The sequence below is a fragment of the Gallinula chloropus genome (genome assembly GCF_964237585.1).
Source record: "Gallinula chloropus genome assembly, chromosome: 2".
NCBI lineage: Eukaryota > Metazoa > Chordata > Aves > Gruiformes > Rallidae > Gallinula > Gallinula chloropus.
Genome location: NC_140086.1, coordinates 108,499,049 through 108,514,508, shown reverse-complemented (window position 1 = coordinate 108,514,508; position 15,460 = coordinate 108,499,049). Strand labels below are relative to the sequence as shown.

Sequence of the window (15,460 nt, the reverse complement as noted above, 5' to 3'; positions counted from 1 at the left end):
TCATTATTCATGTCGCCAGTTGTGTGGGACTAGAGATCTGTGAAGGATGCCTGCTCTTTATTCACTTTGCCACAGTTCTGTTAAAAAGAAGCCCGCTTTTATTTCATAAATTGTTATCAGAGTTTTTTTAGACTGGTTCCAATTTGACCAGCAGCACCTTGTTTACAAAGATACTGTGAGAAATTCTGTGCATCCTCCTCTATCCATGTCATATCAAGTCATACATAAGCACTGCGTGCTTCCCATCACCTCAGGTCGCGTCGCTTTGCATTGAATCAAGTCATGTCGCATCAGTGATACCACTATCAGTACTTACTTCTGATAGGAAATTCAGCATAGATTTAGACAGCAAATAGCTAAGCCACAATAAATGTATATAATGAGCAGATTAAGTATCTGTGAGAACCAGATATTTTAAGTGTCCGTGGCAAGTCGGTGCTTTCAGATATCCCAGTGTCCTTGTCTCTACACAGTATTCTGCACGTAAATATCTGATGTTTGTGCATATACTGAAATGTCTCTCTAAATAGCCTGTTTTGAACTTTTACCATTTAGAACTGTATGCAATTATAGACCTGTGCAGGTTTGAAGTATCTGGGCATCATTATCGGATGGGTCTGGATATTGTAACTGCGTTGTGCAGGTTGATCATCTCCCAGCGCTATACAAATAAATGTTGACAGAACAAATTATTTATTTATTTTTCTTAATTTGGGATCTGCTTCAACAATTTGCCTGCTGGGGCATGTTTTTGAAGAGATATGCATGATTAGGCTTTATGACGACCATTTTATTAGACATTTTACCCTGTTGTTCATTTATAAAAGTTAAATGTTGCAATTATCCTATTATATAAACTGTGAAGAAGGGAGGGGAGGGTCAATATAAAAAAAAAAATCCAACCAATATGTAAAACATACAGGGTTTCCAATGTTTGATCACAGTACTTTTTGGATAAAACCAACCGCTTTTGATTTATGTTACTTTTAATATTTTTCCTTGACTTTCTTGCTATCTGCATGTTCACTGGTTTCTTGAAAATTTGACTTATTTTTGCTTAAGACCCTAAAAAGAAATTAAACCATCAGAGCTCAGGCACACATAGTTGAAAAATTTGGCTGCAAAATTCTATATAAATGCTAAGTGGTCATCTTATTGTTCATTATTGCAAACATTTATTTGGCACTCATCACTGTGGTACCTAGGTGCTTTCCCAGGATTAAGTTGAAACAGTCTTTCCAGTGCCTCAGAAATCTTCAGGGATTTTTGCGTTTAGTGTAGGTCCAGGAAACTATCAACTTGTAAAAAGTGTATATATATATATATATATATATATATATATGCATGCATATTGAAGACAATTAGGAGTATAAGCATTAATACTACACAAAGAATTTTCCAGAACAGCTACTGGGTTCTTCCAAGGGAACTGTGCTTCTGCATCAATCCATTCATGTTTAGCAACCAAGTGTATGGGTATCTAGGTTGGAATTCTCTGCTTCTATGTCTTCAACTTAGTGAAGACACATTCATATTCTTGTTGTTAGATATCGTTTATGGTTACTAGAATTGGGTGATGTGGTGGGTAGCTTTGGCACATAGCCAAACACCCACCCAGCCACTTGCTCACTGCCTTAGTGGGATGGGGAGAGAAAATAAGATTAAAAAACTCATAGGTCAAGATAGAGAGACTGCTTATGAATTACTTTTGTGGGCAAAAATGACCCAACTTGGGGATAATTAATTTTAGATTCAGGTAGTAAGAAACAAAAAGACAAACATTAAACAACATCTTTCCTCCCCCCTCTCTCAGACTTAACTTCACTCATTTACTCTTGACTCCTCTACCCACCCCCAGTAGTGCGGTGAACATGGGCAGCTATGGTCAGTCCAGTCCAGTTCCTCTCTGCTGCTTCTTCCTCTTCACACTTTTCAGCTGCTCTTCGGCGGGGGGGGCTCTATAGGGACCACAGTTTTCACCGGGAAACATCCATCTGCTCCAGCTTGGGTCCTGGAAGGCTACAGAGTAGCTGTGCTGTAGAATGCCTCCTCCTTCTTTCTCTGTCCTTGGTGTTCACTCTCTTGTGTTCATTCTTCTTGTCTCCCCTCTTCCTCTGCAGTTCCCCAGATACCAAAACCTTGCCATCTATACCCAATGCACATGATAAGGCTGGTCATAGTAATAAAGAAGGTAGTAGAATATCATCAGAAGCCTGTGTTCAGTTTGAAACAGTCTTTTTCACAGAATCACAGCATGGTAAGGGTTGGAAGGGACTTCTGGAGATCATCTAGTCTGCCCCCCCACCCCCCCCCGCCAGAGCAGGCTGCACAGGACAGGGTCCAGGTGGGTTGAGAATATCTCCAGAGATGGAGACTCTGGTACAGAAGTTCCTCCTCATGTTTAGGTTCCCTTAAGTCCAAGTGACTATTACCCAGATTCTGTCTCATAAGCCAATGTGAAAAAAATGGAATAAAATGGATTTTTAACATGAATTCTCAACACAGATAAAATTCCTATAGTTTGTCAGTTAAAAATTCCTATGGAAGCAAATGCCACTCTAATAAAAATTTTCTTTCTGTGTTCCTTTTTCACATAGTCTAGATAGGAAAAAAAGATGTCATGTGTTTCTGATTGACAGCCCTTCCTGAATTCTTCTCAACTTTTAGATTTATTTAAATCAAATGATTTTACTGTTTTCACTTGAAAAGCATAGGTTTAGGCAAACACTCTCAGTAGCTAATCAGTAGCTGACCTAGCAGTGTGATGCTCCCTACAGAAAGGATTGTCTGAGAACATAAGAGACTGAGGATCTACTGGTCCCAATCTAATATACTGCTTTTTTTTTTCACTAATTTAATCTCTAGGAGATACCCAGTAACGTTATTTTTTTAACAGCCTTCCTGAAAAAAACACCGACACCTTTTTGTAAAGGGAAGTTATGGCTGCTGTTATACCATGGTATGTCCCTCCATTCTCCATTGCTGCATTCAGCTACAGCATCTTCACACTTGGCTTCACCCAAAAGTCCTTTCAAAAACACACAACATCTAACTTTATTCTTATACTGACCTTACCTTTCATTATATACCCATTTTTTCATATGATGATCTAGCATCTTCAAGTGTCTTGGATTTTCATTTCATCAGTCAAACAGTCTGGTTTTTTTCTTTATATTGTTGGAATGAGTGATATTGTGATGAGTAAAACTGCCTCTTTGGTTTCCAGACTGGGGGAACGAAAGTTCAGTACGATATCCCCTTTATGGAGAAAACTAAAATTACTCTGTAGGCTATCAAATCTTGTATTCACAAGAATGCCTGATCAGTTTCTCACAGTAAGTTCACTGAGATACTAAGTTAGCTTTGGAAAAAAAAAGAGAGGAAGAGGATACTCTCCCAGAAGAAAAAAAGTATTTGTGGCTCTTAAGCAAACTGCTTGCAGCATTGACTCTGCCACACTTCTCTTGAAGCTGCGCTTTTTGAAGACTATTTCTTAAGCCTAGAAACTCTCACTTCACATGTCACACTTTTAGGATTTTGCATGTAGTGCCTCTTTCAACCCCCATCACTTTACAGGTTAGTTTTGTTTGTGAGTTCTGTTTGCTGCAGTGGAATGCTTCTGCTTTTACACTGAGAACAGAACAACTTTTATATGCTTTTCCTTGAAAAGTTCAGTTCCGGGAAGTCAATAAAATGTACTGAAGCTACTTGGTTATTACCAGATTCTTCCTCAAAGTTTGCTTCTCCAAATAATCATGCCGTTAGCGGAGCCATCGTTGAGTGGGCTGCTCTGCCACTTTAAACTGCACTACTCACTAGTACCTGTTGTTACAGCTTGGTGTTTTGAGTGAGAGCAGAAACTTCTGCACAGGAATTGACAGTTCCAAAGGCCTCAGTGTTCCAAATTAAATCACTATTTAAATAGAGACAAAATAGGAAGAGCCCCTTGTGGGATCTTACAGAATGTGTATCTAATACTACCAGTAAGTGATCTCAGCCTGTGCTGGAGAAATAGCATAAGCGTCTCCAGTCAGAGATTTTATTTTTAAAATAAAAGCAAGATATAATGTATCAGAAGTTACCTTGGTGTCCACATATAATGAAATGAGGTGTGTTTCTCCATTCCCAAGTTGCACACGATATAAGAGAGGCCAACTTAACAGAGTGTAATTTGCAGTCAACAGCTTCCAAAAGCGCTCAAAGAAAAATGCATCTTCTCTTTTTTTTAATCAGACTTATGAATAGATAGGGATGTTTTTATATGCACTTGGAAGTCTCTTACCCTGTGAGTTGGCCCATTCACAGTGATTTTTTTCCTGGAACATGGTACTACCTAGGATACCTATGCATATCATAGTCTTTGCCATCATTTTTAATAAGTAGCTTATCTCTGTGATGCAACTAAAAGCAATCCTGAGTGTCTCCAGGGTTTGTTGTAATTAAATTTTCTTGTTGTATTTGAAAATGTACAGTTTTTGAAAACTGGAGCAAGAAAAATGGAAAGGAGATTCTATGAGATGATAGTCTGATTTTTAAAAGGTTTTAACCCTTTGTAGTCTCCAGATTCACAAGCTCTGGAGTAACTGTTCCTACATGCAGCTGAAGCTGTGAACTGTAGCAGCGGGTGTACCTTATTGACTGATACATGTAGCCATACAGGATTATCATTTATACCTACATTCAGATGCTGTAGGATCATAGGTACGGCAATTTGTGGGTGCCTAGTAAGACAATAGAAAGCCTTTTCTGAAAGTATCATGCTCCTGCTGCTGCCCCTTTCTTCTCCGAGTATTTACAGCTACAAGGGGATTTGTCCAAGTCCCAGTGCCGTCCACGAAGTGCTGTGGAGAGAGGCAGGGTTTACCAGCTTCTGATTTGGGCAATAAAGAAATGTCGATGCTTCGAGCAGCGAGCTGACAAGTTTATCTATTCTGTTATCTGGCATTATACTGCCCTGCTCCAGCACCACCCCAAAAATCACTGAGGAGTGCCTGTAAGTACATTTGGGACCACAGCTTGTGCAGCCAGTGGAATTACTTGCACTCTGCATTCGGGGCCCCAGCTTTGCCTTTGTCATTGTGCCTGGCTCCACTTGCTCTCTTCACAGCTCATCAAGACTGCTAATCAAGCAGTCATTGCAGTTCCCCCTTTGTGTTTTATTCCTGCTTGGTTTTCTTGCTATGGGATGCAGCGCACTGGGTTTGGAGATTCATATAACAATTTTTTCCAAATCAAAATATTTCCTCCAACAACGTTGTTGGGTTTTTTTTTTTTTTTTCTGTCCAGCATTGCTACTAATCTTTATTTAGTTATTTACTTTACAATTTCTAGAGGGATTGGATGTGCCCAAGGCGCCCCTTTAGGCAACACTTTATATCAAGGTTCCATTTATAAATACTTCATGAAGGGCTAATGAATGATTAATAGATGTTTTAATGTATGACCAATCAATTGTTGTAGATTTTGCAGTGTCCCACAGACAAGTAGGTTTCTTATAAGCATAGATTATAACCATATCTGACATCTTCTACTGATGGGCTTCTAAACATCTATAACATACACACTACTCATAGCTGTAACATGCTTAAAACATCTACTAATCACTGATTAATTTTTTATAACCTATTTTGAAGCAGAGCCTGTCTGTGGAGTACATCCCTTACTGGTGTCTATGACTCCTCATTTCTATAAGATTGATAATTTACTTGTCATCTAAGGATTTAGAACTCCTACTAATTTCAGCTCAAACATTAAGCTTTTATGAGTTAGCTTCAGCATTTTCACCTCAGCCTAAGAAAAAAATGTCTTTGCTGTCCCCAGACTTTTCCCCGCCTCAAACTTCCAGTTACTTTACCCTGCTAATGTGCATTTTGCAAGCTCTGCTAAAATGCAATGATTCTTAGGGGGCAAACCCATTCTAAAATATGTTTTCAGCCTGTTGAACTCAGTTTGATTGTTCTCAGGACAGCTGTCCTAGTGGTGATGGTTCCCAGCACTTTTTTTATTTTTTTTATTTTTTTAGTTTTATTCCTCTGTGCTTGTTGCAAAGTTTGTCCAGTGTCAGAAAAGGATAAGAAAATAGAAACTTCACAATAATCCAGTAAACAAGACATCTCTTAGAGGACATTTGATTCTGACAGAGGAACACGTATTTTGTATGTTTGATAAACCTGAGAGTTGATATGAGGGTTTCTCTGTGGGATTCCGATAGTTTCCTAACCTGCAAGCCATGACATAGATGCTTTATGTGAAGCACCCCAGTAGAACTGACTGCAGTGGGCTTCACTTCCTGATAATTTCCAAATACTGCAATTAATCATTCGCTGTTGAGAAGCAGTAAATTGCTGAGTATCATATTTTGCAAATGAAGTTCGAATTTTTAGGCGATTTCTACTGAACATAATCACAGAGTTGAGTCCTCTGCTGTGAAATATCTGCATGTTGAAACCAGTACTTTAATGGTATAAATGTAAAGGATCTGCGGGGGGGGGGGGGGTTGGTTTTGGGATCATTAGTAAAACTGTTCTGAATATCCTCAAGTAAATATCCCACTCCAGTTCAAATTAGATGCTAATCTTTCACTGATTGCTGTTTACAGCAGGATTAGGCTGCTACACCTGTGGCATTAGCAAGTTCCACCTAAAGAAACACATCAAGCATAAATGAAAAAAAAAGTGAAAAAAGGGTGAAACAAAAGAATTTTATTCTTCAGTATTAACATGGAATTTCCTCTGGCTTTTTAAAAACCATTCACTGTCAAAGACACCGAAGCCTCATAAATAAGAACCTCTCAAAACTACTCGAGCTCTTGGAGTAGACAGTTTTTTCCCCACATTAGCACAATCGCGTTTATATTATCCACTTAGCACTCTGCGTTTCTGTGTTGATCGGAGGGGTTACCATGATCTTGTCTTTCTCTTTTTTTTCAGCTGGTTAATAATCCGCTAGCAAGTCAAGCAGCAGCGGCTGCAGCAGCGGCAGCCATGGGCTCAATAGCAAGCTCCCAGGCCTTTGGCAATGCCCTCTCCAGTCTTCAGGGGGTTACAGGTCAACTCGTCACTAATGCACAAGGACAGGTGAGTAGAAGATGGAGCAAACAGTGAATTCTGATGGCAGGCTGATCTTGGGACAAAAATGAGTTCCGCTTGTATGACAGCAATTTAAAAGTGCACATATTGAAGATAAATAAATATTGATTTGCCAGACGAGGTAAGAAATGGAAAGTCTGAAAACTGGGAGGAAGTTAGGAGCGGTTAGAATGTGCTTTCAAGATAGAAAAGGCTTAGAGTTTGGTTTATTCTGATTCAACCACAGTAGTGTAATATTATGGTATTTTAAAAGCCCAGCAACCCTGTGATTCTTAAAAAACATACCAGCTGCCTTCTTCCACTTATATATACCTAATCACACACCTATATGAAAGTGCTGCTGTCCTATTGACTACAATTTTTTTGTAAATTCTAGCATTTCTGTATCACTTAATTTCTAAAACGATATTAAATGTTTTAAGTAAGGGAACACAAATTGTGATGAAGTATCCGGGATGGATTTCACTGGATGATTTACTTCTTTGCTGTTTTACTGATTAAATTAAGCAATTTGCAATGAAACGTCTAGTCTGTAATGCAAATTTGGGAGGAAATTTTGCTTTAAAGAAAATTTTCCAAACAGAAAATTGAGCAATATTTATGGTGTGTCTAGGAGAGAAATCATGCATTATCTGCATTTGGGAGCTGTTTATCTCTGCATTTGGGAGCTGTTTATCTGTTGCAAACTATTTTGGTTTCAGTCTTAATATAATGCAGAAAGATAAACATCTGAATCCATATACATAAAAATAATTCCATTGGTGCAGCAGGCTTAAGTAGCTTTCAGATTGTGGCCACTGTCATTCTTTATTGCATTTACTAGGACTAAAATTAACACAACTACTTGTTTCATATAAAGTCACTGCAACAAATCCATCACTATAACTTATGACTGGACCCAGTAACTGAGTAATTTGAATGCCATTATTCTAAATGCCACAAATTTGGCGTATGGTGATATCCACAGTGGTTTTGGGGTTGTTAGGCACGGGTAAACATTTATTGAAATGATAGTGCTTGGATGGTATGCGAATCTAAAGTTTAATTTCTACTCTTACTGTTTACAACATGGAAAAAGCAAACAAAATCAATTTTTTTCCTGGTAATTTTCTTTCATCATCTTATTTAATCTCAACATGGGTGACATTTTTTATTTTGGCCCATTAAAAAATAAAAGACAACACTTTATAGGAGCCGCCTTTTTTTTGGCGTTTTTTTTTTTGTATTTTTTTTTCTTTAGCATAACACATAAACAAAGATGCATCCTGAGCTTCACTATCACCATTCAAGTCCCAGGAAAAAAAAATGCTGACCTTGTTATATTTACTGGGTGGGTGCAGAATTGTTCCATCACTACCCCGAGGGTTGAACGATGGAGCTTGTCAAAGTGAGGCCTTATCTAATGAATCATCTTATCGCAGGTGCACACCACACATATTAAAGGAGGATTGTATGAACAATGTGCCCTCTACAATAACCTTTCAATGTCTACTTTAACCCTTGTTTCAATCCCTTTTCATCAAAGGATCATTTTATGCAGCCAGCTTTAAATGGAGGCTCTCAAAAGCCTATTAAGATTTCTGGAGGGATGGGGTATTGGTTTGGAAGAAAAGTTGGTTATAATACCTATAACTCATAGTCAGATCAGTTCCAACCTAGAAGCTTGCTTGTTTCTGTCTGTGCTCCAGAAATGGTTCACAATAGACACTCACATGAGGCACTTAGCACCAGAGATGTCCATTGCAAGAGCTGAAGATATAAACCCAGACTAGTTTTTTGATAGATTTCAATTTACATGTTCTACACATAAAAAATAAGTGAAGTGTGTTCATTCATTGTATGTTTAAATAAAATACTACTGTGAAGATGTCACTGAATGAAACTATAGATTCCCTCAGGCTGAGTCTTGTTTATTCCACATATAATGTAAAGTCCAATAATTCCACAGGTTGCAGAGAAAGAGAACAGAAAGGAAGAATCTTCTCTATTGTTGGATAAAGTTACAGAATCCATCTGTTTCCCTCGCTCTTTTAAATAAGCGCTGTCTTTTTATTACCTGTTTTTAGAAATGTTTCTTGGTTTATAATGGGTACTGCAGACCTCACCACAATACAAATATTGATAATAAGTGTGCAATATAACACCCATTTTTATAATATTCAGCATAAAACCATATTGCTTAGAGCACACTTCTGAAGCTATCTGTCTGCAAAACAGGACTATTCAGTGTAATTAAACTACAGTCCAGAAATTAAATTACATTCCCTGCAAATTAATAAAATTACAGCAACTAGCGAAGAATTGAAACCTATGTTTCTTCAAAATTGGGAGGATAAGTGAATAGTAATTTGGGATGCTCCATTTCTGAATTATCTGCTCGGAAACATTAAGGAATATGTTAAAAATCTGCCCTTTGAAAATCGCCCCTTTCAAAGAATCACAAGTGAGTCACCCAAAATTCACTCCTGCAAATATAAGACTGAATGACTTACCAAACACTTTGTATATGCAATCTTTGTAATTATATGCTGCTTCTGTTACAGAAATTTAGGGCTTGTAAATGTCCATCTGTCTAACTAAATATATGGTGATCAGTAATCCCTGGAGACATTAAGCTATAGGTCAAATCCAAAATCCTATGACAAATTTAGGGAAATGATATTTTAAATGACATATGGCATAGCCTTAATTCCCAATAGTCTAGGAGTTCTTACAGTCTCAGTAACAAAATTATCTATATTAATAATAATTTGTGCAGCATATTTTTATTACTTTATTTAATCAATTTGAATAGCATTATTAGATCACCTGATTTATTTTATATACTACAGGTAGAGCACTCTAGATAAAATTTTCACTTTCAGAAGCATAATATGAAGAGCTGTTGGCCCATAGAATCATAGAATCATAGAATTTGGGTTGGAATGAACCTTAAAGATTATCTAGTTCCAGCCCCCCTGCCATGGGCAAGGACACCCTCACTAGGTCAGGTCACCCAAAGCCACATATAACCTGGCCTTAATTGTTTCCACAGGTTACATGCTGCTTACATTCTGTTTGCTGATTACATTCTGTTTGCCCACAGCACTTTCCAGAAAGTGTTTGCAAGACTGGGCTTTCATATCTTAAATTCAAAAGCCAGAGTAGCAGAAGTGCTAGATTCTACCCTGTCAGTAGATACACTGATTTCAAAGGGAAGCTGTCTACCTGCTTGGTTTCAGCCTACCCTTATAGTAGGATCCCAGTGTCATTGCTGCACTTGGATTCTTTAGAGATGTAACAACCAGACTTTTCTCCTTCCCCCCCGCCCTTATTGCAAAAGAAAAAAAACTATTAGAGGTTTTGAGTGGGTTTTACTGTGTCCATTAAGTACATGGAATGTGTATTTTGGCTGTTTTCTTACCCTTTGTAAGGAGATAAACCACAGAAATATAGAAGCAAGATTGATGCTTCTGGTTTCCCCAAGTGCTACCTGCAAGCCAGCTTCCTACTTCGCCAAAACGTAGTGCTTAATTGTTATCAGTTGCATTTCTGTAAGTCCCTTGACTTCAACAGTGTGAAATGCATTTTAACTACAGGTGCTGAGTAAGTTTAGTTTCTTTTTTTGGAAAGATGGGAGTTGTCTAATAGGAGAAAAATACATCCTAAGTCAGTAATGGTGAAATAACATTTTTCTGCAAGGAGCAAAAAGTAGCATGGTAAGAGTTGCCATTATAAACTGTCTTGTGCTTAAAGAGGGCAATACATTCCATTTCCTGGTAGGTTAATAGGAAAACCTAAGTAAGTGTGGGGTAATTGAACAGTATATGCCTTAATTGAACAGTGAATTTAGTTGGCATGGCATCAGTATAACCTAAGAATGCCCTTGGAGGGACTCAGGGTTCATTGTGCCCATGCCTTGCTCTTTAGATGTGACAACCTTCTGTATATGAAAAACCTTAAGCACAGCTCCACCCTGGCAATTAACAAAAATAACTAATTTTTGAGAGTAGTAGTCCACAAGTAGCTCAGGAAACTAAATAGAGAGAGAGGCATTGTTGATCCAATTAGATAATAGGAGTACTTTGGTTCTCATTACTCTGATGAGAGGGTACACGTTTGCTCTTTGAGCTTCTTGATGGTAAATGGTGCTAATGAGGCCTGATGGATTCCCTGCTCCTAACAAGCCTCTCAGCAGTGCGAGTGATTACAATGGAGATAGATTTGATGGGATGCGCTCCCTTTTGTAGTGTCTCAGCTGCTGACACTCTGCGACATAATCAGGTCACAGAGCCGGTCACAGCCATCAGCAAAAGCCATAGCTCTATCCCTCATTATTAAAGTGCATTATTCAGTTCCAGGTCTTCACAATACTGCCAAGGGCCTTGTTTTTTTTTCTTCTTCTTTTTTTGTTAAGCATCAGTTCTCAAATACAAGGGTTAATAAAATCATCAGGTAAAGAACTAGTAAATTAAAGAAATGAAAATAAAGCACTCCCTTTCAAATTTGTTGAAGGATCACAATTAAATAAGCAGGGAAATTCTCATCACCATGCACTGTACAGTACAATGTAATATGTCATGTGCAATGAAAACAGGGAATAGGATTTTAAAAAATAGCATTGTCCTCATTGTGGACTGGCTTGGAAAGCACTAAGGTCTCTTTCATTCTGAAGGAAATTTCTGTCTTCCCAACTACTGCATGCGTAAATGTAGCTACTATTGTTTTCACTTTCTTCTGGAACTACTTTTTTCTGAAGTGCTAAGAATTACTTGCAGACTGATCTTATAATTCCTAGTGTAGCAGCTTTCTTGTCTTACTTAAAGTGACTGAGTCCACAATCTGTAAAAATATATGATAGGGCAGGGTGCTGGGGGCCACTCCATTCCCGCGGCCTTCTTTTGGAGGATGAGCTAATTACAAAATGGTGTGGAAAAAAGTGTTTGGAGCATTTTCTTTCTATTCTGATGATGTTCAGTTGGGGGCCATCTCCACTCCAAAACGAAATATAGATTTTATTGCATTTTAGCTAAACAGGTGAGAAAAAATGAGTGAATGGCCTGATTTTAGTTTTTGTTCTGACTTTCTGTTTCAGTTTCATTTCAGCTGATTATGGGTAGGTTTCAGTTAAATTCTGATACTGAAATGCGTATCTTTACATGGGTTTACACAGTTTCATTAAATCACTAAGGTACATACTGAGTGACAATTGTCTAATTTTGGGTATAGATAAAAGGCACTAATACACTGATTTATTTTTTTTACCCTTTTGTTCAACTTTACAATTGCTATTCCCATTTCTCGCTGGCAGAGTATGCTATGATGAGCAAATGAGTATGTGTACACAAAGTTGCATATTAACTTTCAGTTCTTTCATACCACATATGCAAAAAAATCTCTTAACACCTGCAGTTTAATATAAAAAGCTATACAAACTTAGCATTGTCAAATTAGTAGTCATCTCCAATAAGATAAGTACAGACTGGGATGTTACCTAGTTTTTGTTTTACACTAACCAATAAAATCAGCATCTATCAATGGGAATGGAAGGTGGGCCTCCTCATAGGATTTAAAGGGAGGATGTTGGTCCTTTGTTTGGCTTGGTTTTATCATTGTCTTCTTTTTTTTTTCCTTTTTTTTTTTATTCTCCCAGAAGCTCTAGGAGGCCCAGAGCAATGTAATGTGTTACACTCCTCAAAGTCCTTCTGAATACCTGCAATTCAATACTGTTCTCCAAGTGTGTGATGTCCATTAGCCTTTTCGCTTAACAATTGTTATCACTGGTACATGTGTTTCAGCTGTAATACATGCCAACCACTAACATTTTAGCCCTCACAGCATCTAACCGTGTTCACAAAAATCTAAACAATAATTGTTTAAATAGTGAATACTAACAATGTCTTCCCAAGGCTGAGATTGACAGAAATCTGAGTCGGTGGTTTTAGAATGGTATATATTAAGGAAAATTCATGACAAGCCTGAGATAATAAAACAGGAACATTTTGAGGGAGAGGTTAGGGAGAAGGATTGTAACACTCAAATTATACTAGCATTTAAGAATATTCCTTGAAAAACCCTTTGTCAGGAAAATCTGTTTTGACAGACCTTCATATTAATGTTTTGAATTTCTGCTGGGTGGAGTTTGACTCTATTTGCACCCTCAAAGTTTCACTGGGCTGAATACACGTAGTTCTACTGTTTGCAGGAAGAAAGGGCACATATTATAAGAAAAGGTCAGTTGTAAGGGAATATTTTTTTCCATCGGTTTCCTCTCCCCACAGCTAAATATTGAGAAGACTGTTTGTTTAATTACTTCCCATGTGAATATGAATCAAAAGACAAATAATAAGTTTAACATACTTTTGCTGACTGTGTCTTTATTTTACTGTACTATTTATCTAACCCCAATTTTAGCCACAGTAGCATAAATTTTAAGATGTAAGGACTGATCTCTCAGGTCATGCAAATTGGTAGTTTCATTGAAATGGACAGGGGCAGAGAGTGAGGCAAATTATACCAAAACAGGAGCCAGCTAGGCAGTTTGGATATCCCAAACTGTGAAATCCATATCCACATTTTTTAAAAACAATGGTGAAATTTAGAACAGCTGCCATCTGCAACATGGAGGAAAGTGATAACTGATGAACCCTTTATAACAACAAGAAGTTCAGAACCACCCTGATGCCACCATATTTAATGTAGGGAATCTAACTTCCTAAAAGGAAGGGTGAAAAAGATTCAGACATTAATTATCCAAAGAACCAACCATTACAAAAACAGCGTATTGACCAAGTCACAAAAGAGGCTTATTTTAAAGTAGAAGCACCACCACTTTCCTCTAAAGCACCAGGAAAATGAGTAGTAGGAAGGAATAGTTCAAGACTAGCTGATGGGCTGAAGTCAAACTTCTAGTAGAGGAGACTCTAATATTAAAAAAAAGGTACCAGGACAAGAGTGGGTATGTTAAATAGTATTTGTTGCAAACAGGAGCAGCAAGAGGAACAGTGTTATTTAAGAAAAGCGTGAAACTGTTCCTTACTGCAGAACACATAGTGGATCACAACTGAAGTCTCCAATCAGATGCCAAGGAAAGGATAACTGTGTATTGAAATATCTTTCAGCTTGAAAATGACAAGCTATCCAGAAAGGCCTCCAAAATTTACTTCATCTAGCTTACAGTAAATATTACTCCAAGCTTCACACTTCAGATTTGCAGCTTCTTGTCTGGATCTCTGCTAAGGTACCATATCTCTGATGTAAAATTTTTCAGAAATGTCTACACCTTTTAAAAGCAACTTACACACATGTAAGAGCCTGAGATTCCTTCAGTCAGTGTCGGGAATCTTGGTGCTTGAAGGCATGTCTATTCACTGTAATGGAACGTTGCAAGCAAACTCCAAGTGACTGTTCTTTCGTATGTCTCCAAGAGTGCCATACTTGCACAGATTCCAGCAGTCAAAACCTTTGGTAGCATGATGTTATGGATTTGCTAATTAATTCTGCTGTTCAGCAAGGTCACACGGGATCTATTTCATTAGCTATTAGCTCTGGGATCTTGGTAGCATGCTGTATTATGTGGAGTAAACTTTGAAGAGAGCCTTAAAAGCCTGCAGCATTTAGGTACTTTTGAAAAGGTTTGTTCACTAATTTAAATTAAATATTTCAAGTCAGAAATGCAGGACATACCTGTCCTTTTCTCATTGCCTTCTTAAGGAGAAACTCAGACTAGGTCCTAGTTAAACTTACTTGCCATTTTCATGAAAGCTAACTAGTAACTAAAAGAAACACCTACCACTCCTATAATCTGTTACTCTTAGCATCGTGAGGTGGTTATAAGCATGGCAAATTTTCATTGTTATCACCAGTGACACACATCACAGTCAATGAAATCTTTCTGCTTTACAGAGGTTCTTACACTGCTCTCTTTATCATCATATCTTATCACCTTCCAGTAGCACATTAAGAAACATGACTAGTGACTGTCACAAATTGGTCATCCTCCCAGGAGAAGCTTGTAGAGTAGAATCACATGTTTGATAAGGTCATTTGGTTTTGTCTGTCTTTGTTAAGATTTTTTTTCATTTCTTTAACTTTCCTTTTAAGGTTTTGTTTTCATTTGGATTTAAAAACCTTTATGAAGGCATTTCTTATAGATGCATATTGCTTATATTTATGTTAGAGAAAGGCAGATAACTGTAATGTACTTAGTTTTTGCAGCAGAATGCGGTCAAGCCAGGCATGTTCCTTAGCTACTGTTGGAATTCATTCCAAATCCTTGATGCAAAAACAAACTCTGCTGTACAAAGAGAATGTTTGACCATTATTGTCCTGGAAGACTGAATTTGGCAGCTTTATCTTCACCCAAGAGCATTAGGTAGCCATTTAGATTCTTG

At 37.7% G+C, this 15,460-nt stretch overlaps 1 protein-coding gene across 1 annotated transcript in view; it reads left to right on the top strand.

The window, feature by feature from the left end:
* Positions 1-15,460, top strand: part of POU6F2 (POU class 6 homeobox 2) — a gene marked incomplete at its 5' end in the record, with an annotated part of 311,507 nt that overhangs the window by 249,080 nt on the left and 46,967 nt on the right. Inside the window, one exon of the mRNA XM_084279767.1 lies at positions 6,930-7,076. Coding sequence (XP_084135893.1) covers positions 6,930-7,076 — 147 coding nt within the window. The remainder of the gene's footprint in view (positions 1-6,929; positions 7,077-15,460) is intronic.